The sequence below is a fragment of the Prosopis cineraria genome, unplaced genomic scaffold, assembly GCF_029017545.1.
Source record: "Prosopis cineraria cultivar Desert tree isolate PC_DT_omini unplaced genomic scaffold, ASM2901754v1 PC3, whole genome shotgun sequence".
Taxonomy (NCBI): domain Eukaryota; kingdom Viridiplantae; phylum Streptophyta; class Magnoliopsida; order Fabales; family Fabaceae; genus Prosopis; species Prosopis cineraria.
The window spans coordinates 4,823,257-4,844,142 of record NW_026555334.1 but is presented as its reverse complement, the minus strand read 5'-3'; the positions used below and the strand labels follow the sequence as shown (position 1 = coordinate 4,844,142).

The window sequence follows — 20,886 nt, the reverse complement described above, 5'->3', positions numbered from 1 at the left end:
AACTATTTAATTGAAGTACCAGCAAAACAATTCTTCCACAGCCAATTGTAAAATAACCAGTCACTGTGTTCATTTCCTCTTCAAAGATCTTGCGAGGTCTATTAATTCTATCGGTTTGACAGAAGTTTAGTTTTGGTTGAACATGAAGTCTGAAAAATAATCCTTCTACCTAAACTTCTCAAGAAAAATTGACCGGAATCCAATCCCAAGGACCAAAAGGAGCAGAGGAAAAATACAAAATGTAGAGTTATGCTAATTCAGTTATTCTAAGCGCGCGCACCACATGGAACAATACATCCACTGCTACAAGGATATTGCATTATTCCTTAAGACATGAGCACAGTAAAAATTGTCACCAAGACAACTCTAATGTGATATTCTACACGCATACATACATACATACATATGGGACCGGACTCAACTGACTATTAATAAAACATATTGTCTATATTTGCAAATAATGGAGCGCCAGAGGAATGCCTTGAGAGTTGGTCTGGCAGCTGTTCAGCTACCAAGAGGTAGAAGAGGCCCATAACTCCGGTATGTGGCCGGCTGCTGCGGCTGTAGTTGGATTCCACAGTTACAATTTCGCCGTCAATGATCTTGACAGAACCAGGTTGAGGATAACAAGTGGTCATTCCTACAATGTAGCCTTCTTCATTCCCTGCTTCCTTTCCGGTACCATAACTCGGTGTTGAAGAACATATAACCCTTCCATCCTGAAACCATCTCACTAATTTCAGAAAACAAGCTATACTGCTATGATATCACAGTGGTGAGGATTCAAGAAAGATAAATTGACTTGAAGTTACAGACCAGTCTAATGAAATATGAGCTCTGAGGAATTGTTTAGACTTTAATCCCCATCACCATCCAAAATACAATATGGAAGGAAGGTTTCCAAGTCTTTTGGGAATCGAGGATAGAAGAAGTATGTATGATGAACCATACACCAATGAAAGGAAATGGTACCCATACAAATTGATAAAAGAACAATTCACCCATTTCTGGCACATAATGAACTACTTATAAACGCTGAAACACAAAAACACAGTAAGATAAAAATTTACAGCCCTACTTAATTTGCTGGGTCACAATCATTACTTATGACCCTTTTCCATGTTAAGTTTTTGTGCATGCTTTGAAACTAATCAAGTAATTAAAGGATGAAAATAGATATATGATTATCACCTGTCCATACAGAGTTGAACCAGTTCCACCTGCATGTTGATGAGCCACGCCATAGATGACATAGCCACCTCTTGGCATTGGGAGGCTTGTTCTCTTGACATCAATGCATCCAGTGCTTATCCCTATGGTTATTGCCGCAAGGCTCAACATCATACATCCAGTGCTATCCCTATGGTTATTGCCGCAAGGCTCAACATCATACTCAATCTGTAACAAAGAAATACTTGCTCACATACACTTAACAAAGTAAGAGAATATAATTGTGTTTTAAAGTTAAACTAGGATTCAAACCAATGAACTTGCCACCTGAAGAATTACTTACCTTGCAATGATGCTTTGCACCCAAGGCTTTTGAACCAATTGATACTTGCAAAGTATCAGTCACATCAAGTACATAAATCTTAACAGGCACTACCAAATCGCTCCAATCAACCCACTTAACTGTATATCTCAAGTAGAGGCTTCTCCTTGGTCTCTCAAAGCCTTCCTTCACCCTGCATTGAGTATTATGATAGCAACACAACAAACCACCTAAATAGTCTGGCCTCACAGGCCGCCCATATTCATCCATTGTGATGTTATAAAGATCACATTTGCACTCAGTGCACCCCAACCTATCTTCTACACCTCTTGTATCAATGGCGTGGACATTAAGCATCCATTTCTCCTCATACTCATCTGGAATGTCTTCAGGATTACCTATTTCTATTCCAAAAGGATCTGGAATTTTTGTAGCTGTTCCCCGTGTTTCAGAGCCAAGACCAAAATACTGTCCAGCAGTATCTGGGCATAAGCCACTGTTTGCCACTAGAATGTGATCTGAATGAGACTCGCTACCTGTGTGTATCACCCCTTTACGTTGATGGTATCTCATTACAGCCCAATGATGGAGATAAGTTTCGTGAAGAGGCACAGGATTCCCTTCTTCATCAATTACTTCACCATTGAAGCTCTTGAGGGCAACATGGCCTCTTGGAAAGTCTATACCATAGTAATATCTATTTTCAACTGATCCTGGTCCTAATACAAACTTGGGGGAAAGAAAAACAGCTTCCTTGATATCACTTTCCCTCTTCCATAAAGCATGAGACAGTGGTGTGACCATATAATGTAGTATTGCTGATAAAAATATGTAAGCTTGAGAAAGAGATACAAGTCACCCCAACCTATCTTCTACACCTCTTGTATCAATGGCATGGACATTAAGCATCCATTTCTCCTCATACTCATCTGGAATGTCTTCAGGATTACCTATTTCTATTCCAAAAGGATCTGGAATTTCTGTAGCTGTTCCCCGTGTTTCAGAGCCAAGACCAAAATACTGTCCAGCAGTATCTGGGCATAAGCCACTTTTGCCACTAGAATGTGATCTGAATGAGACTCGCTACCTGTGTGTATCACCCCTTTACGTTGATGGTATCTCATTACAGCCCAATGATGGAGATAAGTTTCGTGAAGAGGCAAAGGATTCCCTCTTCATCAATTACTTCACCATTAAGCTCTTGAGGGCAACATGGCCTCTTGGAAAGTCTATACCATAGTAATATCTATTTTCAACTGATCCTGGTCCTAATACAAACTTGGGGGAAAGAAAAACACCTTCCTTGATATCACTTTCCCTCTTCCATAAAGCATGAGAAAAGTGGTGTGACCAATAATAGCAGTAGTATTACTGATAAAAATATGTAAGCTTGAGAAAGAGATACAAGTCGCATGTTGATTCTGTCAACATCATATGGAAATCATTAGAAAATATAAGATAACTTGTAAATTTCTTACAGTTAGTTTTGTTTCTTTCATTGGGAAGAAATTGTCAATGAAGATAACCGTGCGCAGTTTGTCTAATTGTAAAGCCTTTGAACTATGATGAAAAGAAGTTATGACTTATCGATTACAAGCTAGCAAACAAAGTATGCGAAACGAGGGGGAAACGGGAGCAACAAACGACAGTAAAATTGTTGAACCAAAGAAACAACATAAGAATTATGAGAAGCATGAAGATCAATAACTTTGCGACTCAGCTTTATTATTCCTCTTTTGGCCAATAGAAACACGCCCCGTTCAACACACAACAAAAAATCAGCTTACAGCATCCGAATCCAAAAAACGAATGTCCCACAGCAACGTAAAAGAAATAGCAAGAAAACAAACAACACCACAATAAGCCTAAGAGTAGTATCAATCATCAAAACAACCAGAAAGATAAAATACGTAATCGTTATGATAGATAAGACATTCAGATAAATTACCGCAATCACGGAAAATTAGTCGCGATGAAAGCTTTAAACAAATATCATATGAAAGTATGAACAAGAAGAAGAAAATGTACACTGCCTAAATTTTGTTCATATTCAGGAACAAGCAGAATCATAACGATTCCCCCCCCCCTTATTTTCAAATCAGCTTTTGATATCTTTTTTGATCCCAAAATCCCATGATTTGCATTATTTTGCAGCAGAGAAACCAAAAACAAAGTTGCACGAAGTTGCAACTCGACGAAACCCATACCAAGAACTAGGAGGAGATAATGTTGTACATGGAAAATTCAAAAAGATGATCATGAACAGCAAGCACAAAAGAAAGTGAAACAAGAAGAAATATCATACCACAGCTGGAAAGGAAGGGACTAGAAGTCTAAGTGTATGACTGACCAGGCTGTGGAATTACACTCAGACCACACATATTTTATATACATTGGATTACAGGCACACGCACTCGAGCAAATGAAAACTTCAAGGTTCAAGCGATAGTGACGTGGCTCATTTCTGGTGAAAAACAAAGGGAGGGAAAAATTATGGCAAGTCTCAAACGAGACTTCTTTATAAATAAATGTCGCATATTTGCAAGAATATAATCCCTCCCTCTAATATTATGAGTATTTTTAATTAAATTATATTTTTAAATAAATAAATTAATTATTTTTAAAATTATACATTCTTTTTATGTTACTACTTTATTTAATGGAGTATCTCAATTCAAAAATTTTATTAATTACATTCTTAATAAGATGTATTTTTTAGAAAAATCTCATAATAGTAGGTTGAAAAACTCCAAAATGCCTTAATTTGTTACACATCCCACTTAAAATTCCTTAAATTTTTTATATTTTTTAATGAAAGAGTAAATAAATCCTTTAAATTTGATAGATAATTTTTCATGGTGCAACAAAGACTCCAAATTTTTGAGAGGGGTCTGTCCATTTTTTCAACATCAATTTTCCTTTACTTTTTAATGATGACCATTCATTAATTTATTGATTAAAACCAATTTAATCTAATGCCATGGAGATCTAGATCATAATTGAAAAGTGGAAGAGAAACGGATGATAAAAAAAATGAAGAGACTTCGTCTTCCCTGAATTTTCAAACTATAAAAGTATAAATTATAAATTTTTAATTGTAAATTATAATATTCTAATTATGAATTCGTGAGGAACAATTTTAAATATGACAGAAGAATGATAATGTTGTGGGGGTTATGTTTTACATATAATTTTACAATTAAAAAATCATAATTTACGGCGGAAATTGTTGGTGATATATTGGTTTTTTAAGAGTAAAGGAAGACATGAAGAAAGTTGAACATAAGGTATGGAAAAATATTTTTCTTTAAGCTTAATTCACTTCAAATTCGCTTATTCCAATTTTGAGTATAAAATATAGGATTCTTTCTATAATTTTTTGAATTTTTTTTTACATTTTTAATATCTTTTTATATAATTTTTTAATTAATTAACTGTGAAGTTAATATTTATTAATGATAATATTAGATCATTTTTGAAATGAAAAGAAAAATGTTACACTAAAAATGAACAAGTTCGAATCTTAAATGCTCATGAACTTATAATTAGATAGATATAAATTGGCCATTTAATCATTTAAAGACATGAATTTGAAAATTGTATTATAACTCAATGTTATCTCTTTTTTGTCATAAAAAATTTCTTAATGTATAAAAACATGATTCTTTTTAAAAATCCTCTTTATCTTAAAACTATTCAAACAGAAAGTTCCTAATTTAAAACTGTACGATATGTTGGGTCCTTTTTTTTTTTCACAAGCAAATTACAATTATGTGCCAAGTAATTTGGTTATATTTTAATAAATTGCTGAATTTATTTGTAAATAATTTTTTTCCTTGCACTATACTAATGCTAAATACTTGCTTTAAAAATATAAGATATTTTTTGAAGAGTTGAAATTAAAAAAAAATATAAGATATTTTTTGTGTATTTTAAGATATGAAATATTATATTTTAAAAATATTCATAATAAGTAACTTATTTATATTATATTTTTTCACATTGAATACTCTATTAAATGAGATAAATATAAACAGATAGTGTTAATAAAAAATAATTCATTTATTTCTTAAGACTAAGATTGGAGTTAAAAACACTCTTGCATTTTTTAATGGGGGACTATGGCCTCAATTTTTTATTATCACAATTAATTACTGACATGTCTATTAACAATTAAATTTGAGAAAATGATAATATCTTATCATTCTTCTAAATTCAAATTCAATGAATTTCAAAAAATTAATTATATTAAGTGGTAATTGGACGTAATTTTTCATAAAAACAAGCGCCAACGAAGGAAGTGGACACGTACATTGCGTGGGGTTGAATCATCGCTGAAAAATTCCACAACAATGTCTATTTAATTGCAAAATGGTGCTGTGAGTGTGCGGTAAGCCATGACGCATATGATCATCTAGAGGCTTGTTGATTGTTTTTTTTTTAAAGAACACAGCTAATGCCCAATCACAATAAACCGAACAAGAAGATCTCTGGGTCAAGAATCACCGGTAAATCCCTTGCAACCAGCAAGCTAACAAGACCTGGCTTGTCGAGTGTTATCTAGAAAGAAAAGTCCAGTTTCAGACACTAATCAGGCCAAACATGGTTATTAAGATATTTATAAATTATTTATTTCTCCGTCACAAAACAATTAATATTAAGTATATTAAAGATGTTGAGTCTTAAAGATGATAAGAGAATTTTCAAACTTATCATAGTTACCTAAATGTAAGGACGTAAAAAATTGAATTAAAAGAAAAAAAAAATACAAAGTTTTGTTAATTATAACTTGAAACTGAAAATAATTTAAAGTTTAAATTGAGAATATAAAGTAAATAGCTTGGAAAGTAAAAAAAATGGATTTTGACAAACATTGATAATGATGTTATTGATCCATTGACGATGATACCCCACAATCATTGGTTTGAAATCTTTCGTAGCGGCTCATCTGAGATCGTTATACTTGCAAGATCCAAAGTCCATGCACAAAATATCAATAACCACCATGCACAAAAATCAATAATTATTTGGCATGACCCTGTAAGATTCATGGCACATAAGATAATGATGCCATGTTCACACAATAGTCCTTAACGTCCAATCATTCTAAGTCCTTAAAGGTTACATTAGATATGTATGTGGTATGACTCTTTTTTTGAAAATGAATCGGGCTTTGTTTTCACTTAAAATCTTGAGCCTGTTGTTTTCATCTAAATTCCTCTTTATGATTTTAAATGGTACTTCATTCGAGCCCAAAACAATATTAAAAAAGTCCATGTATATTGTATTTGATTTTAATAATTTTTAAATTATAAGTTAAATTCTTATCAACTGAATATCTGTATTGGTGAGATTTGTTAATGTTGAGTGGTAGGAAACTAGCAAGATAAAATAATGTAACACATACAAAAGTTCCTTTGGCAGGCAGAAAAAATGAATAAATACTATATATATGGTACTCTCTCCAATGATTTTATAATAAATGCATTGAAATATATAATTTTATTTATAAATAAAAACAAAATAATAAGTGATAGTTTTTCTTATATATCGAAACACAAGGAGTAGTCTTTCATCATTAATTTTTGTGGTAAAATTAGTTACAAAAAATTGAGCTAAATTCCGGTTCTTATTGGCAAAACAAATCAAAAATAATTTAATTATATTTTAAAAAAAATAGATTGGTGAATTGACCATATAGGGCTCGTGTTTTTTTCCCTATTTTTTATAAATACAATATTTGTAAAAATGAGTAATTGAATAAATATAAATTTATTTTTAAGAAAATTACGTCTAAGTCCCGTAGGTAAATTTATTTTAAATATCTCTTGAAAATTGAAAATCATAGTTAGGTTTTTTGAAATTTGAGTATAATGTAAAATTAGGTTACAAATTTGATATTGCTCTTACTTATTAGATTACAATGACAAAGATGTCCCTCTCCCTCAATTAAAACCTTATGCTCGCTTTGTTCATTCACGATTTCTCTATTCGTGTTCACAATCACACTCGCCATGTTCTCCTCCTCCTCCTCGTCCTCCTCTTCCTCTTCCTCCACGCTTGCTTTGTTAAATTTTGTTTGCAACGCATGATCAGTTTATTAATAACGTAACATCTTAAATTTCTTAATCTTGTGATTATCTGTTGATCATAGGTAAAGTGATAATTAGTGTAGGATTAGAGATTTGAATGATTACTTGATAGTTTGACTTATTAGGATGTTGTATGAATAAGTACGGGTTTAAGTATTTGCATTTTGGGTTGAAGCAAGTGTGCAAGGTGAGAATTATTCTTACTGTGCCCATGCCGCAGTGCATGGACTAAAAAATGACCTCTTAAGTCATGAATTTGGGGTGAATTTCAGAAGGGAGAAATCAAAAACACATAAAGGAGAAGAGAAGGAGGCTGGTGTGCTAAGGCAAGAGATTTCAAAGCGTTAGAAGGTGCTTTTGATAAGTAACTTAGCGGGTAAGCTATGTATAACCCTCACCTTCTATTCTATCCAAATTTCTTTGAATATGAGTTGTACAAAAATTGAACCAGTGAGATTTTAGGGATTTAATTCTTGTCTAATAGTAATAAAAAATTTCGGGAGTTAAATTAAAGTTTGGAGACGGGTTTGAACTGAATGATAAAGCTTTGAACTCATAAGCTCGATTTGGACCTAAATCAAAAGGAAATTAGAGTGGAAATCTTGTTTAACTAACATGAGACTAGTTGAGGGATGTAAAATAGTAATCGAGTAGCAATGGATATAAAATGGATAAATGAAAAAGAATAGATGGTTATATAGCCATAAGTAATCATTATTATACTTTTGGTCAAATTAAATCAATTGACTAAATTGTGCTAATTGTATTTAGATTGATATTTGTGCATATGAGTTGAGAAAGGAAAGCTGAGAAGAGTTTGTTATGGTAATAGAAATCTATGGGTAACTTTTCTAGTGACAAAAGGGTTGAGGTAATTGGATAACTTTTTCTACTTAGCTATTTATTATACATGTGGTGAGTATGCTATCTATTGCATGAAATTATTTTAAACCAGTAATGTTCATAGCATTTTCGTGAATGTTACATGAAATGACTTTTGATCAAATAAATGAATAACATATGATTTCATATTTTATAATATATGCTGTATATTGAGGACATTGTTATAACTGAGGAACTTATGTTATTCAAAAACAATGATTATAGGGGTGGGAATTCACTCATTGGAGTGTGGTGATAAGATCATAGCGCATATTCTCCTTAATGCCTAACGGGGTACAGTGTTGGAAAATTATACCTCCTTTGTGCCTTTCGAAGTACACCATTGGAGATGACCTCTTTAGTGCCTATTGCGGTGCAATGTTAGAGATTTAAACCCCTTAGTGTCTATGTGATACGATGTTAGAGTCAATGACCCCACTATGTGTATTGAGGGAAAGAGTTTATTCGTGTGGAGTGTGGTAATAAGACCCTATAGCATATTCTCTTTAATGCTTGACGGGGTACAGTGTTGGAGAATTATACCTCCTTAGTGCCTTTCGAAGTACGGCATTGAAGATGACCTCCTTAGTACCTATTGAGGTGCAATGTTAGAGATTTAAACCCCTTAGTGTCTATGTGATATGGTGTTAGAATCAATGACACCCATTGTGTGTATGAGGAAAACTATAGTCTAAAAGTGAGATAACAACACTTTTGGCTAGGTAATTTTACCACTAAAGATATTTAGGGTGATAACATACCTTTGGCTGGGTAATTTTATCACTAAAGATAAGTTTAGGGTCAATGAAAGTGTACATTAGTGTAAGGCGAGCCTATAATTTTATGTTAAGGTGATTTAAAAGTTTTGGTGGTAATGATCATGTTATATGTTTATATGTCAAAAAGAGTGTGAAAAGCGGTAATATAGTAAAACGATATATGTGAATGCGATTTAAAGTGAAGAGCACGGTTATACATTATGTTTTGACTATGTATTATGCTTTACTTGTATATAGTGCATATGATAATCAATATGAGTAAGTTATTTCTGTTGCTGAGATTTTTATCTCATCTCTATAGTACATTTTTATAGGACTAAGTAGTGATCAGGACAAAGGAAAAGAAACAAGATCGGCATAAGGGTGTTGTTGTTGTGGGAAGTCTCTGAGATTGTACAATAAATTAAAACCTCCTGTATATATATGTAAATAAGTTGCTATAGGGTTGCATGTATGATTTAAATCGTTGAGTTGGTTTTATTGGAAGTGTAGAAATTGTAATTGAATGTTGTGAGTTTTTAGTGAATCTTAACCCATGTATAAAAATATGATGAAATGAATAATTAGGGCTAAGATTGAGTTGTGATTATGTTGTGAATCTAGATAGATGTGATTTTGGTGAGAAAAGAGCTAGTGAGCCAAGTTGTGCTACATTGTACCCCAATTATGGAAAGTTGAGAAATGTAAAAATTAGCCATTGAGTGGTCAAATTTCAATATAAGGTATATATGTTGATAATTATAGTTAATCAAGTGTGTTAGGTCTTTTTGAACTTAGTCAAAGCTTTGTGTAGTTTAATGAGAGAAAGGGATCGATTTGAGTGCTTCGGTGTTTGAAACTTTTATAAAAAGTGACTTTTTATACTTAGGTGTCTAAATTTTGATTGGGCCATTAGATCGTGTCCAAATTTATCTCATTAGCTAGCTTATGAGTTAAATTTGTATAGATGCTTGAATCACTCCAATCAGACGTTGTATGTGGAAAACGGCGCACGCTGAAAGTTCATCTTTTTGCTGTTAAATGATAGCAAAAATGCAACTGGCTCACCACGATACATGACAAAGAGAGTCAAGTGTATGGCTTTGTTCGCAATACCGTGACACACATATTGTATGCCACGATGCAGGCTCATTTTCAAGCTTGATTTTTATAGTTTTTAATTCATGCAATTTTAAGATAGAAATGCTTATGGGTGTGTCCACTGCGCATATTAGACAAGTTATTGTGATTTTGACAATTTTTCAAAACGAGTCTTGAACCCAAACTTTTTAAACAAATTCTTTGATTACTAATTGTTTGATCAATGTGGTGATTGGATTAACTTTCTCCTGTATCGAGTGGATATAGAAGAAGGTTACAAATAACATATGATTGATTTAACTATTAGATACATGAAGTTATAGTGTAATATTGAGGTGGACATTTATAAATTTGATGAAATAGTTATATATTGCACCCGAATTTTAAATTATACTTAGATACCAAAGAGACGTACCTATTATTTTTGAATTTTATGAAATTTATTTATAAATAATTTTTCTTCACATAATCATAATTTTCTCTTTTTTTTGTCATTTAATTTCTTACATGATATTAACTAAAATTAGTTTTTCTATTTCTAAGGCGCGCGCGCGCGCGCGCGCACACACAACATTGTTTTTTTCATTGGCTGGCTGCAATTCCAATCTCACCATAAAAGTTTGTGGCATAGGATTATTCAGAGACATACAACAATTTTCTGACCCCACAATTAATTGATATGTCATTTGTGATGGAAATAGATTAAAAAATGATATTAATAGTGTGTGTGGATTTGACTGGTTATCAATAATATTGTATTTGAATCAATAGAGATTTAAATTTTAATTTAGATACATAAAAATTATAAATTTAAATTTAATTAAATTTAAATATATGTTTTATTATAACTTCTATATAATTTTATTCTTTCTATATTTTAGTTATGTGAAATTCAGCTGCTTTTATTTTATCATTTCAAATCATTTTTTCTATATTTATCTTTGTTAATTCATCCTTATTCTTGTCTTTCACTAACTAAAAAATAAAAGCAAGCTTGTTATTGAAAACTACCGGAAAGCCTATTTAGTGGGGAACATCCTTGCCTTACTTTTGGCTCTAGATTTTTTAGTTTAAAAATTAGATTTTTGATGAAAATAAACCTTTTTAATAAATTAAAAATCAAACAAAACCTTTTTAATAAATTAAAAATCAAACACACACTTATAATAAATATAATTAAATGTTTTTTTTTTGTTAGAGCAAAATCATTTTGATGGCTACTCCTTGTAAGATTTTCTTTTGCCACCGGCTACTTATTTGTTGAGTCACTTTACTTACCTATTAACCTGTTATTTTGATTAAAAAAATGTGTCTAATAATTTTTCTCTCTATTTTTTCTGAGTTGCAAACATCTCACAGATTCAAAATATTTGTCTTCATGCAAATTTAGCGGAGGCAAGGGGGAATCTTCTATAAGAAATAAATCACCAGAGGAGCCAGGGAAAAACACACCGTAAAACTAATACCCACTCATTTACTTTCAGCAGATACGCACACGTAACAATACAGCCATTGCATTGCTACAAGGATGTTGAATTATTTGATAAGATAGGAGTCTAAGTAAAAATTGACAAGATTGCATCTAAATTCTAGAGAGAATCACAGTTAACTTCAAAAAGAAAATTAATGACATTAGGTTTCAATAAAATTTTTTAAAAAAATAAAAATATCAATTAAATAATTATAAGCTCAAAGTTCTAATTGTAAGATAAAACATTTAAATTTCAAATATAGCTTTTATTTTACAACTGTTTAAATTAATATTTGTAATTCATTTTTTTTTAGAAAATTTTGTTGGGAGCCTAAATGTCATTATTAATTTTTTTTTTTTGAGACTTGACTGTGAATCTCTCAAAATTCTAGTAATTGAGTGTCAATGAAATATAAAGACTACTTGAAAATGATGAAGCATGAGAGGAATGCCCAAAAGAAAGCTTATTCTGGCAGGCTTTTCTGCTACTAAGAGGTAGAAGACCCCATAACTCCAGTATGTGTTCGGCTGCCACGGCTGTAATTGGATTCAAGAGTTAGAGTTTCGCCATCAATTATTTTGACAGAGCCAGGTTGGAGGATAACAAGTAGTCATTCCTACAATATAGCCTTCTTCATTTCCCTTCCATCCTGAAACCATCTCACTAATTTCAGAAAACAAGTTGTACTGCTATATAATACCTAGTGGCCTGGTGCGGATTTAGAGGAGAATGTTGATTTTATATTAACTATTTAATTTTTTTTTTGGGGGAATTAATGATAGCAGTAATATGCATTATGAAACTATACCTCGATAAAAGGAATGTTACCCTTGCAAATGATAAAAAAAAAAACAAAAATGAGGAAGAATCATATCTAAAGATTTGGAAGAAAATTATCCACAGGCATGCAAAGATTAATAATAAATTTCATTTGAGAAAAAATAAGTTCATGTTTGTATTTTAACAATAATTCATTCTGTATTAATTTTGTTTGCAAATAACTTTTTAGCCAACTTTTTGATGTGATTATCCCAAAAAACAATTCAAACATTTCTTACGCACGGTGAATTACTCACCAACACTCAAAACACATAACATAGTCAGATGCGTACAGCCCCATTTAATTTGCCGGCACGAACATTATTCTTGACGCTTTTTTCCATGTTAAATAGCTGTATAAGCTTATTAGAATAGAAACTAATATCAAGTAATAAATACTAAAAAAATAGAAATTCAGTATCACCTGTCCATACAGAGTTGAACCAGTTCCACCTACATGTTGATGAGCCACACCATAGATGACAAAGCCACCTCTTGGCATTGGGAGTCTTGTTCTCCTGACGTCAATGCAGCCGCTGCTATCCTTATAGTTATTGCTGCAAGATTCAACATCATACTCAACCTGTAACAAAGAAATACTTGTTGCTCATGTGCACCCAACAATGTAAGAGACTATAATTATGTTCTAAAGTTAAACTAGGATTCAGACCAATGAACTCGTCACCCGAATATTTACTAACCTTGCAGTTATGCTTTGTACCCAAGACTTTCGAATTTGAACCATTTGAAACTTGCAATGTATCAGTCACGTCAAGTATGTAAATCTTAACAGGCACTACCGAATCACTCCAGTCAACCCACTTAACTGTATATCTCAAGTTGAGGCTTCTCCTTGGTCCCTCAAAGCCTTCCTTCACCCTGCATTGAGTTTTATCATAGCAACACAATAGGCCACCTAAATAGTCTGGCCTCAAAGGCTGGCCATTTTCATCCATTGTGATGTTATAATGATCACACTTGCACTCAATGCACCCCAACTTGTCTTCTACACCCCTAGTATCAATGGCATGGACATTAAGCATCCATTTCTCCTCATACCCATCTGGTATGTCCAAAGGATTACCTATTTCTATCCCAAAGGATCTGGAATTTCTGTAGCTGTTCCTCGTGTCTCAGATCCAAGGCCAAAATACTGTCCAAATGTGTCGGGGCAAAAGCCACTGTTACTCACCGTAATAAGATCTGAATCTGACTCATTACCTGTGAGTGTCACCCCTTTACGTTGATAGTATCTAGTAACAACCCAATGATGGAGATAAGTTTCATGGAGAGGCACAGAGTTCCCTTCTTCATCAATTACTTCACCATTGAAACTCTTGAGGGCAACATGGCCTCTGGGAAGTCTATATCATAGTAATATCTATTTTCAACTGATCCTGGTCCCAGTTCAAACATGGGGGAAAGAAAAACAGCTTCCTTGATATTATTTTGCCTCTTCCATAAAGCATGAGACAATGGTATTACCAATAATAGCAATAGTATAACTGATGCAAGTATCCAAGCTCGAGAAAGAGAAAGAAGTCGCATGTTGATTCTGTCAACATTATCATATCATAAATCATTTGTTAACAAGTTTGAATAGATTCAGATGTAAAGTGTGCTGCGTGCAATCTCTCCATCATATACAGTAGAAATATAATAGAATTCGATAAACTTCTTCCAGTTAGTTTTCGTTTCTTTTATTATAAAAGTAAATTTCAATGAAGATGACCATACGCAATTTGCCTATTTGTAAAGCCTTTGAGCACTGATGAATAAACATTGTGGGCTTAGCGATTGCAAACTAGCCATACAAAGTATTGGAGCGAGAATTATGAGAATTGAAGCACCAAAGAAATTAAATTAAACTACATAAGCACTATGAGAAGCATGAATATCAGTAACTTGGTGGCTCAGCTTTTTCTCTTCGGCCAACGAAAACACACACTATTCAAATTCAACAATCAACACATAACAGAAAAGCAGCTTACAGCATCCAAATCCAAAAACAAAAGGTCCTCAGCAACACAAAACAAACACAAGGAAAGAAACAACACTCAAAATCAACCCACTCTAGAAGGAATCCGCCAGCCATTCATAGTAGATGAGAGGCTCTGCCTCATTACGAGTAGTATATATGAAAATGCATATAATCGTATTGTTGGATGAGACATCAGGGAAAGCATTACCCGTGACCATATAAAACACAAAAAGGGAAGAGTACACTGCTCCCAAATCTTGTTCATAAATGTTACAAACAAGTCGAACGATGATTTATTCACAAAAACGAAAGCAGGTTATCAGTATTCCATAGCATGTTAAAAATCATGAAGTTGCAACATCCAACTCGTTGAACCCATTCCAAGAAATTAGGGCGAAAAAATCTCGTGCATGGAAAATTCAAAAGATGTGCATGAAACAAGAAGCACAAAGAAAGAGGTCGGAGAAGAAATAGCATACCGGAACAGGGGAAGGTCGAGAACTATGACCGGGCCGTGTAAGAATGTGGATTTGCAATCCAAATTCACAAATTATATACACAGATAGAGCAACTGGAAACTTCAGCGATAGTGAGAATTTCATTTTCAGCACAAATAAAGAATGCCACAGGGAAGAATACTAAGCGGTAAAAAATTCCACAAGGAATGGATTTTAATTTCAAAGTTCCGACTCTGGATTGTGTATTTAATTGAAAATGGTGCATTCTATTTAATTGAAAATGGTGCATTCTGTTGCTGTAGCCATGACGCATGTGATGAATCTAGAGGATTGTTGATATGGATTGGCCGGAACTGGCCAGATGAAATCTTCTATACTTTAGAAACAGAAGCTCCTCTGAATGAAATTAACTTTTATCTCAACTTTCACTTAACTTTCATAGACCCTTTCCCATACTTCCAGTTTGTACATTTTGCACCCTCAAATAAAATTTTAATATTCTAATAATCGTTTGATTTGAATTTTGTTTGAAAATATTTAAAAAAAAATAAATACAAGAGGTTAACATGGTATGCTTTTTTTTTGTACTCTTTCAAAGTTTGGTGTCACTTTAATAAGGATGAGAAAAAAACAAAATGCATAGTCGTATTATGTGCTTGAAAGATTTTAATTTTTTAAAATAAAAATTGAAATTAGTTTAAAAAATGTAATATAATATAATATAATATTTAAAAATCTAGGTATTCAGGCTGGCCGAATTGAGACGCCACTAAATAATAATTTTTCCCCAAATTAAAGCAATTAAAAATCTTTACTGATGTTTGACGATCTCCGCTCATTACTTAAGCATGAAGATTTTGCAAGTTAATTAAGCACTACTCCCAAGTCCTATGTTCCTAATCACTCTCCCTCCTATATTTTTTTTTTAACATGAAAAAGTGCACCCTCAGTTTTCAATTTTCAAAAATAAATAAACATGGTCTTAGTATTGTGTCGGGATTTATTCAATAATCAGCATTTGATGTACAGTCTTCTCTAGATAGGCCATCCGGTACTTTATCTTTCAAATTTTGCACATTCTTGCTACCATCTTACTCATTATATCTATACAAGTTGCATTTGGATTGACCAGAATCAAAAATTGATTGAGTATTAATTCCTAATTGAATCTAAATTAGGAAGTTTGTCATTGCATTTAATGTGAAATATTTTATCATAAATATTTTTTTAAACTAATTTTATATAAATAGTAACGAGAGATTAAAGTGAAAAGTCACTCTAAAGCACATACATCTCATCTTGGTATTCATTTCTCTATCTCTAGCCATCTACTATACATCAAAAAGAGGACTTTAGTAATCTTGTCTCAACGTGAGTAGTTGGATAAATTTTATCACGTCAAAATTTAGTAAGACTTTAACTTGATTCTTTTTTGAATTAGGGCAAGACTATATTGAATATACTTTTATCCAATCAAATCAACACAGTGAATTTTGATGTATTAATAATATAAATAATAAGAATTTATGATGGAATAAATAATCTATAAATGATACACATGTCTTAATTTAATTAAAAATAAATACATTAAATATATAAAGTTAAATATATAAATTTTTCTTTTTACATTATTATTGATTGTAATATCCTTCACTCACTATCATTTGCAATAAAGTGGCTCTGCACCATATAATAAAAATAGTTAATAACAAATATGAAAAGAAACATACATATTTTTTTCCATGTTCACTACCAAGTGCCAAGACAATATGTTTAGGTAAAGTAAAAAAATTATATATTTAATTTTATATACTTAAAGTGTTTGTTTTCAATTAATTATAACGTATGAATCTTTTATATATTATTTATTCTATAATAAACTTTTGTTATTAATATTATTAATATATTAAAATTTACATATTTTAATTTAATTAAATAAAAGTATATTAAGTATATAAGACTGAATATTTAAATCTTGCTCTTAGATACTTAATTTGATCGAGCAGCTTGAGCCAATCTTTATATTTCAAAAAAAAACTATTGTAATTACTCGCACTAATTCATTAACTTCTTAGATTCCACCACTCTCTTCAATCAGCTAGTTGAATGTAAGGAGAATATCAATAAAATTTTAAATAAATTAAATACTTATCAAAACTTAAAACTTTATTAATTAATAATTAATGTTTACTTGTTAGACGTTTTATTTAATATTAAATTATTTAAAAAGTCCTTTATTGATATTCTCTTTTGAATTTATTCCACCTCACAAGAACACTTTCACCATTTTTGTATTATCAAGACGTCTTTTCCTTTCATGCATTGAATGGAAGTATTAATATTTTAACAATGTATTATTTAAAAACATATTATTCTTTAATTACTTATATCAATAACGGTGATCCGACAATCACCTAGTAACAGTCAAAATGGTTGGTCAAAAATCAAAATGATATATTAGTCTTTTTTATGACAAATAAATAACATTTATCTCTTGATATTTATTTATAATTTAAATAACTTAATCAATTTTAATTTTCTTATAGAATACTTAGTTATAATTTTCTAAGTCCTTTTTATAATTTTCTTAGATCATTTTTTATAATTTTTTCATTAACTAACAATTAAAATTAATTTTTGTTAACAGTATAAGCAGCAACAACACACCATTGTTAATTATCAAAAGGAATCATTGCATGGGGAAAAAAAAATTAGAGTCCTGACACTCATGAAACGATAATTTAAGGATAAAATTATCCTCTAGCCCCTTTTATCATATATGTATGTATGTAAAAGAGTCTCCACTCTATCAGAGAGGGTACCAACTAACTTATTATCAATAAAATATATTGTCTATATTTGCAAACAATGAAGCACGAGAGGAATGCCTTGAGAGTTGATCTGGCAGCTGTTCTGCTACCAGAAGGTAGAAGAGCCCCATAACTCCAGTATGTGGCCGGCTGCCACTGCTGTAATTGGATTCGAGAGTTACAGTTTCACCGTTGATTATCTCAATAGAACCAGGTTGAGGATAACAAGTGGTCATTCCTACAATGTAGCCTTCTTCATTCCCTGCCTCCTTTCCAGTTCCATAACTTGGTGTTGATGAACATATAACCCTTCCATCCTGAAACCATCTCACTAATTTCAGAAAACAAGCTGCACTGCTATAAAACAGTTCAGTGAAATGTGAGCTCTGACGAATATTATTCAGAGACTTTAACCCTTGTCACCTCCCAAATCACAAATAATGAAGGCAGGCTTCCACACACCAATGAAATGAAATGATGCCCTTACAGGTCGGTTAAAAGAAAGAGGGGGGGGGGGGGTAACAATTGGCCGCTATAATTTTAACATGTTTTGGTATAGTTTCTTGTATTTTTTTCGTTGTTCCAAGTCCCTTTAATTTTCTCATCTGCAATATTAGTCATTCTAGTTTTAAATATGCCTAGAAAGATGATGAGATAGTACTAACATTGTTAAATATGTTGACCTGTGACCAATGTTATTAATTTGTGCAGAGGTGGAATTATGATTCAGCAGCTTAATAACGTTGTCCACCTCATTCTATTTCATGTTTCATGTTTTAATCTCTTGAATTATAATTCCACTTCATCACAAAGATTAACTACATTAATTACATGTCAACATATTTAATATCGGCAGTACCACCTCATCGTTCTCTTGGACATATTTGAAAATAAAGAGACTAAAGTTGTAGAAGGAATAAACTAGAGGGATTTGCAGTAACAAAAGAACTAAAAAAAACCCTATACCAAAGTACGTTAAAACTATAGAAATCAATAGTTATATTTTCCCGCAAAAAACAATCCACCCATATCTTGCTTGTAGGTAATCAATTACTTGTAAATACTCAAACATGGAGTAACATATAGTCAGGTGCAAATTTACAACCTTGCTTAATTTTCTAGGTCACAATCATCACTTATGACCCTTTTGCATTTTAAAAATATGCACATACTTGTTAAGGTCGGAAACTAATATTAAGTAATTAAAGGCTGCAAAATAAGATATATGAGTCTCACCTGTCCATACAAAGTTGAGCCAATTCCACCTGCATGTTGATGAGCCACACCATAGATGACATAACCACCTCTGGGCATTGGGAGGCTTGTTCTCTTGGCATCAATGCAGTCACTACTATCCTTATTGTTACTGTTGCAAGACTCAACTTGATACTCAACCTGTAACAAAGAAATAGTTATAGTTCCCATACAGTACCCAACAAGTAAGAGACAAGAATCATGTTTTAAAGTTGAACTAGGATTCAGACCAATGAACTTGTCACCTGAATAATTACTTACCTTACACTTATGCTTTGTACTCAAGGCTTTTGAATCCGAACTATTTGATACTTGCAAAGTATCAGTCACATCAAGTATATAAATCTTAACAGGAACTACCAAATCGCTCCAATCAATCCACTTGACTGTATATCTCAAGTAGAGCTTTCTCCTTGGTCCCTCAAAGCCTTCTTTCACCCTGCATTGAGTTTTATCATAGCAACAATACAGGCCACCTAAATAATCTGGCCTCAAAGGACGGCCATATTCGTCCTTTGTGATGTTATGAAGATCACACTTGCACTCAATGCACCCCAACTTGTCTTCTACACCTCTAGTATCAATGGCATGGACATTAAGCATCCATTTCTCCTCATACCCAGCTGGTATGTCCGAAGGATTACCGATTTCTATCCCAAAAGGATCTGGAATTTCTGTAGCTGTTCCTCGTGTCTCAGATCCAAGGCCAAAATACTGTCCAAGATAATTGTTCTGGCATATGCCATTGTTCCTCACCACATAATGATTTGAGCCTGACCCGCTAAGCACCCGATGGCCATCGTTACCTGTGTGTGTCAGCCCTTTACGTTCATGGTATCTAACAACAACCCAATGATGGAGATAAGTTTCATGAAGAGGCACAGAGTTCCCTTCTTCATCAATTACTTCACCATTGAAACTCTTGAGGGCAACATGGCCTCTTGGGAAGTCTATATCATAATAATATCTATTTTCAACTGATCCTGGTCCCAGTTCAAACATGGGGGAAAGAAAAACAGCTTCCTTGATATTGTTTTCCTCTTCCATAAAGCATGAGACAATGGTGTGACCAATAATAACAGTAGTATTGCTGATAGAAGTATCCAAGCTTGTGAAAGAAGCCGCATGTTGATTCTGTCAACACCATCATATTAGAAATCATTGAATACCAGAAATTAAACAGATGCAGATGTGAAGTAGGCATTCTATTTTCCATCTATACAACGAATATAATAAAATTTGATTTGATAAACTTCTACCAGTTAGTTTCAATTCTCTAATTAGAAAGTTAAATTTCAGAGTATGCAATTTGCCTGCTTATAAAAATTATGAACTTAAAAGATTAAAAACTAGCCAGACAAATTGTGAGAACAAAGGGGAAATTGGAACAACAGAAACGGTAGTAAGTCGTTCAAACCAAAGAAACTACATAGTAATTATGAAAAGCATGAAGATCAATAACTAAGCTCACCATAATTTTTCCGGACCAAAACACTCTCCTGGTGCTCCCCCTCTACTCCTCACATGGGGGTGGGGGGGTGGCGGCGGGGCCACTTCTTTTAAAAAAAATCCTCCTGCCCTCACATGGTGGAGGTGGAACCCTCCCCCCCCCCCCCCCCCGCCCCCATGTGAGGGGGAAGGAACCAGAGGTGGAGCACCAGGAGAGAGTCTCCCCACAATTTTCCCCACTTTGGGCCTACAAAACACATTCCATTCAACACATAGCGGAAAAGCAGCAGCAGCTTACAGCATTCGAATCCAAAAGAA

General features: G+C 32.8%; 1 protein-coding gene and 1 pseudogene across 2 annotated transcripts; both read right to left on the bottom strand.

Moving 5' to 3' along the window:
* Positions 1 to 231: 231 nt before the first annotated feature.
* Positions 232 to 3,846, bottom strand: LOC129306502 (uncharacterized). Of its 2 annotated transcripts, XM_054947134.1 has the most exons (6): positions 3,798 to 3,842; positions 2,846 to 2,913; positions 1,514 to 2,295; positions 1,357 to 1,398; positions 1,192 to 1,308; positions 232 to 719 (listed from the first exon to the last, which is right to left on the bottom strand). In XM_054947134.1, exons 2-6 carry the CDS (start codon positions 2,904 to 2,906, stop codon positions 429 to 431), a joined length of 1,293 nt encoding a protein of 430 aa, XP_054803109.1. In that variant the 5' UTR covers positions 2,907 to 2,913; positions 3,798 to 3,842; the 3' UTR covers positions 232 to 428. The 2 variants fall into 2 exon arrangements, with proteins under 2 accessions (XP_054803109.1, XP_054803108.1); XM_054947133.1 differs by having other exon boundaries at positions 1,192 to 1,398; positions 3,798 to 3,846.
* An 8,567-nt stretch (positions 3,847 to 12,413) lies between these two features.
* On the bottom strand, positions 12,414 to 20,886 carry LOC129304602 (uncharacterized; annotated as a pseudogene).

Coding starts and splice junctions, on each gene's coding strand:
- LOC129306502 (XM_054947133.1), bottom strand. CDS start 2,906: ATGCGACTTGTATCTCTTTCTCAAGCTTACATATTTTTATCAGTAATA. Junction 2,296..2,845: donor AGTAATACTACTGCTATTAT/TGGTCACACCAC, acceptor TACTACATTATA/TGGTCACACCACTGTCTCAT. Junction 1,399..1,513: donor GTGCAAAGCATCATTGCAAG/GTAAGTAATTCT, acceptor TCTTTGTTACAG/ATTGAGTATGATGTTGAGCC.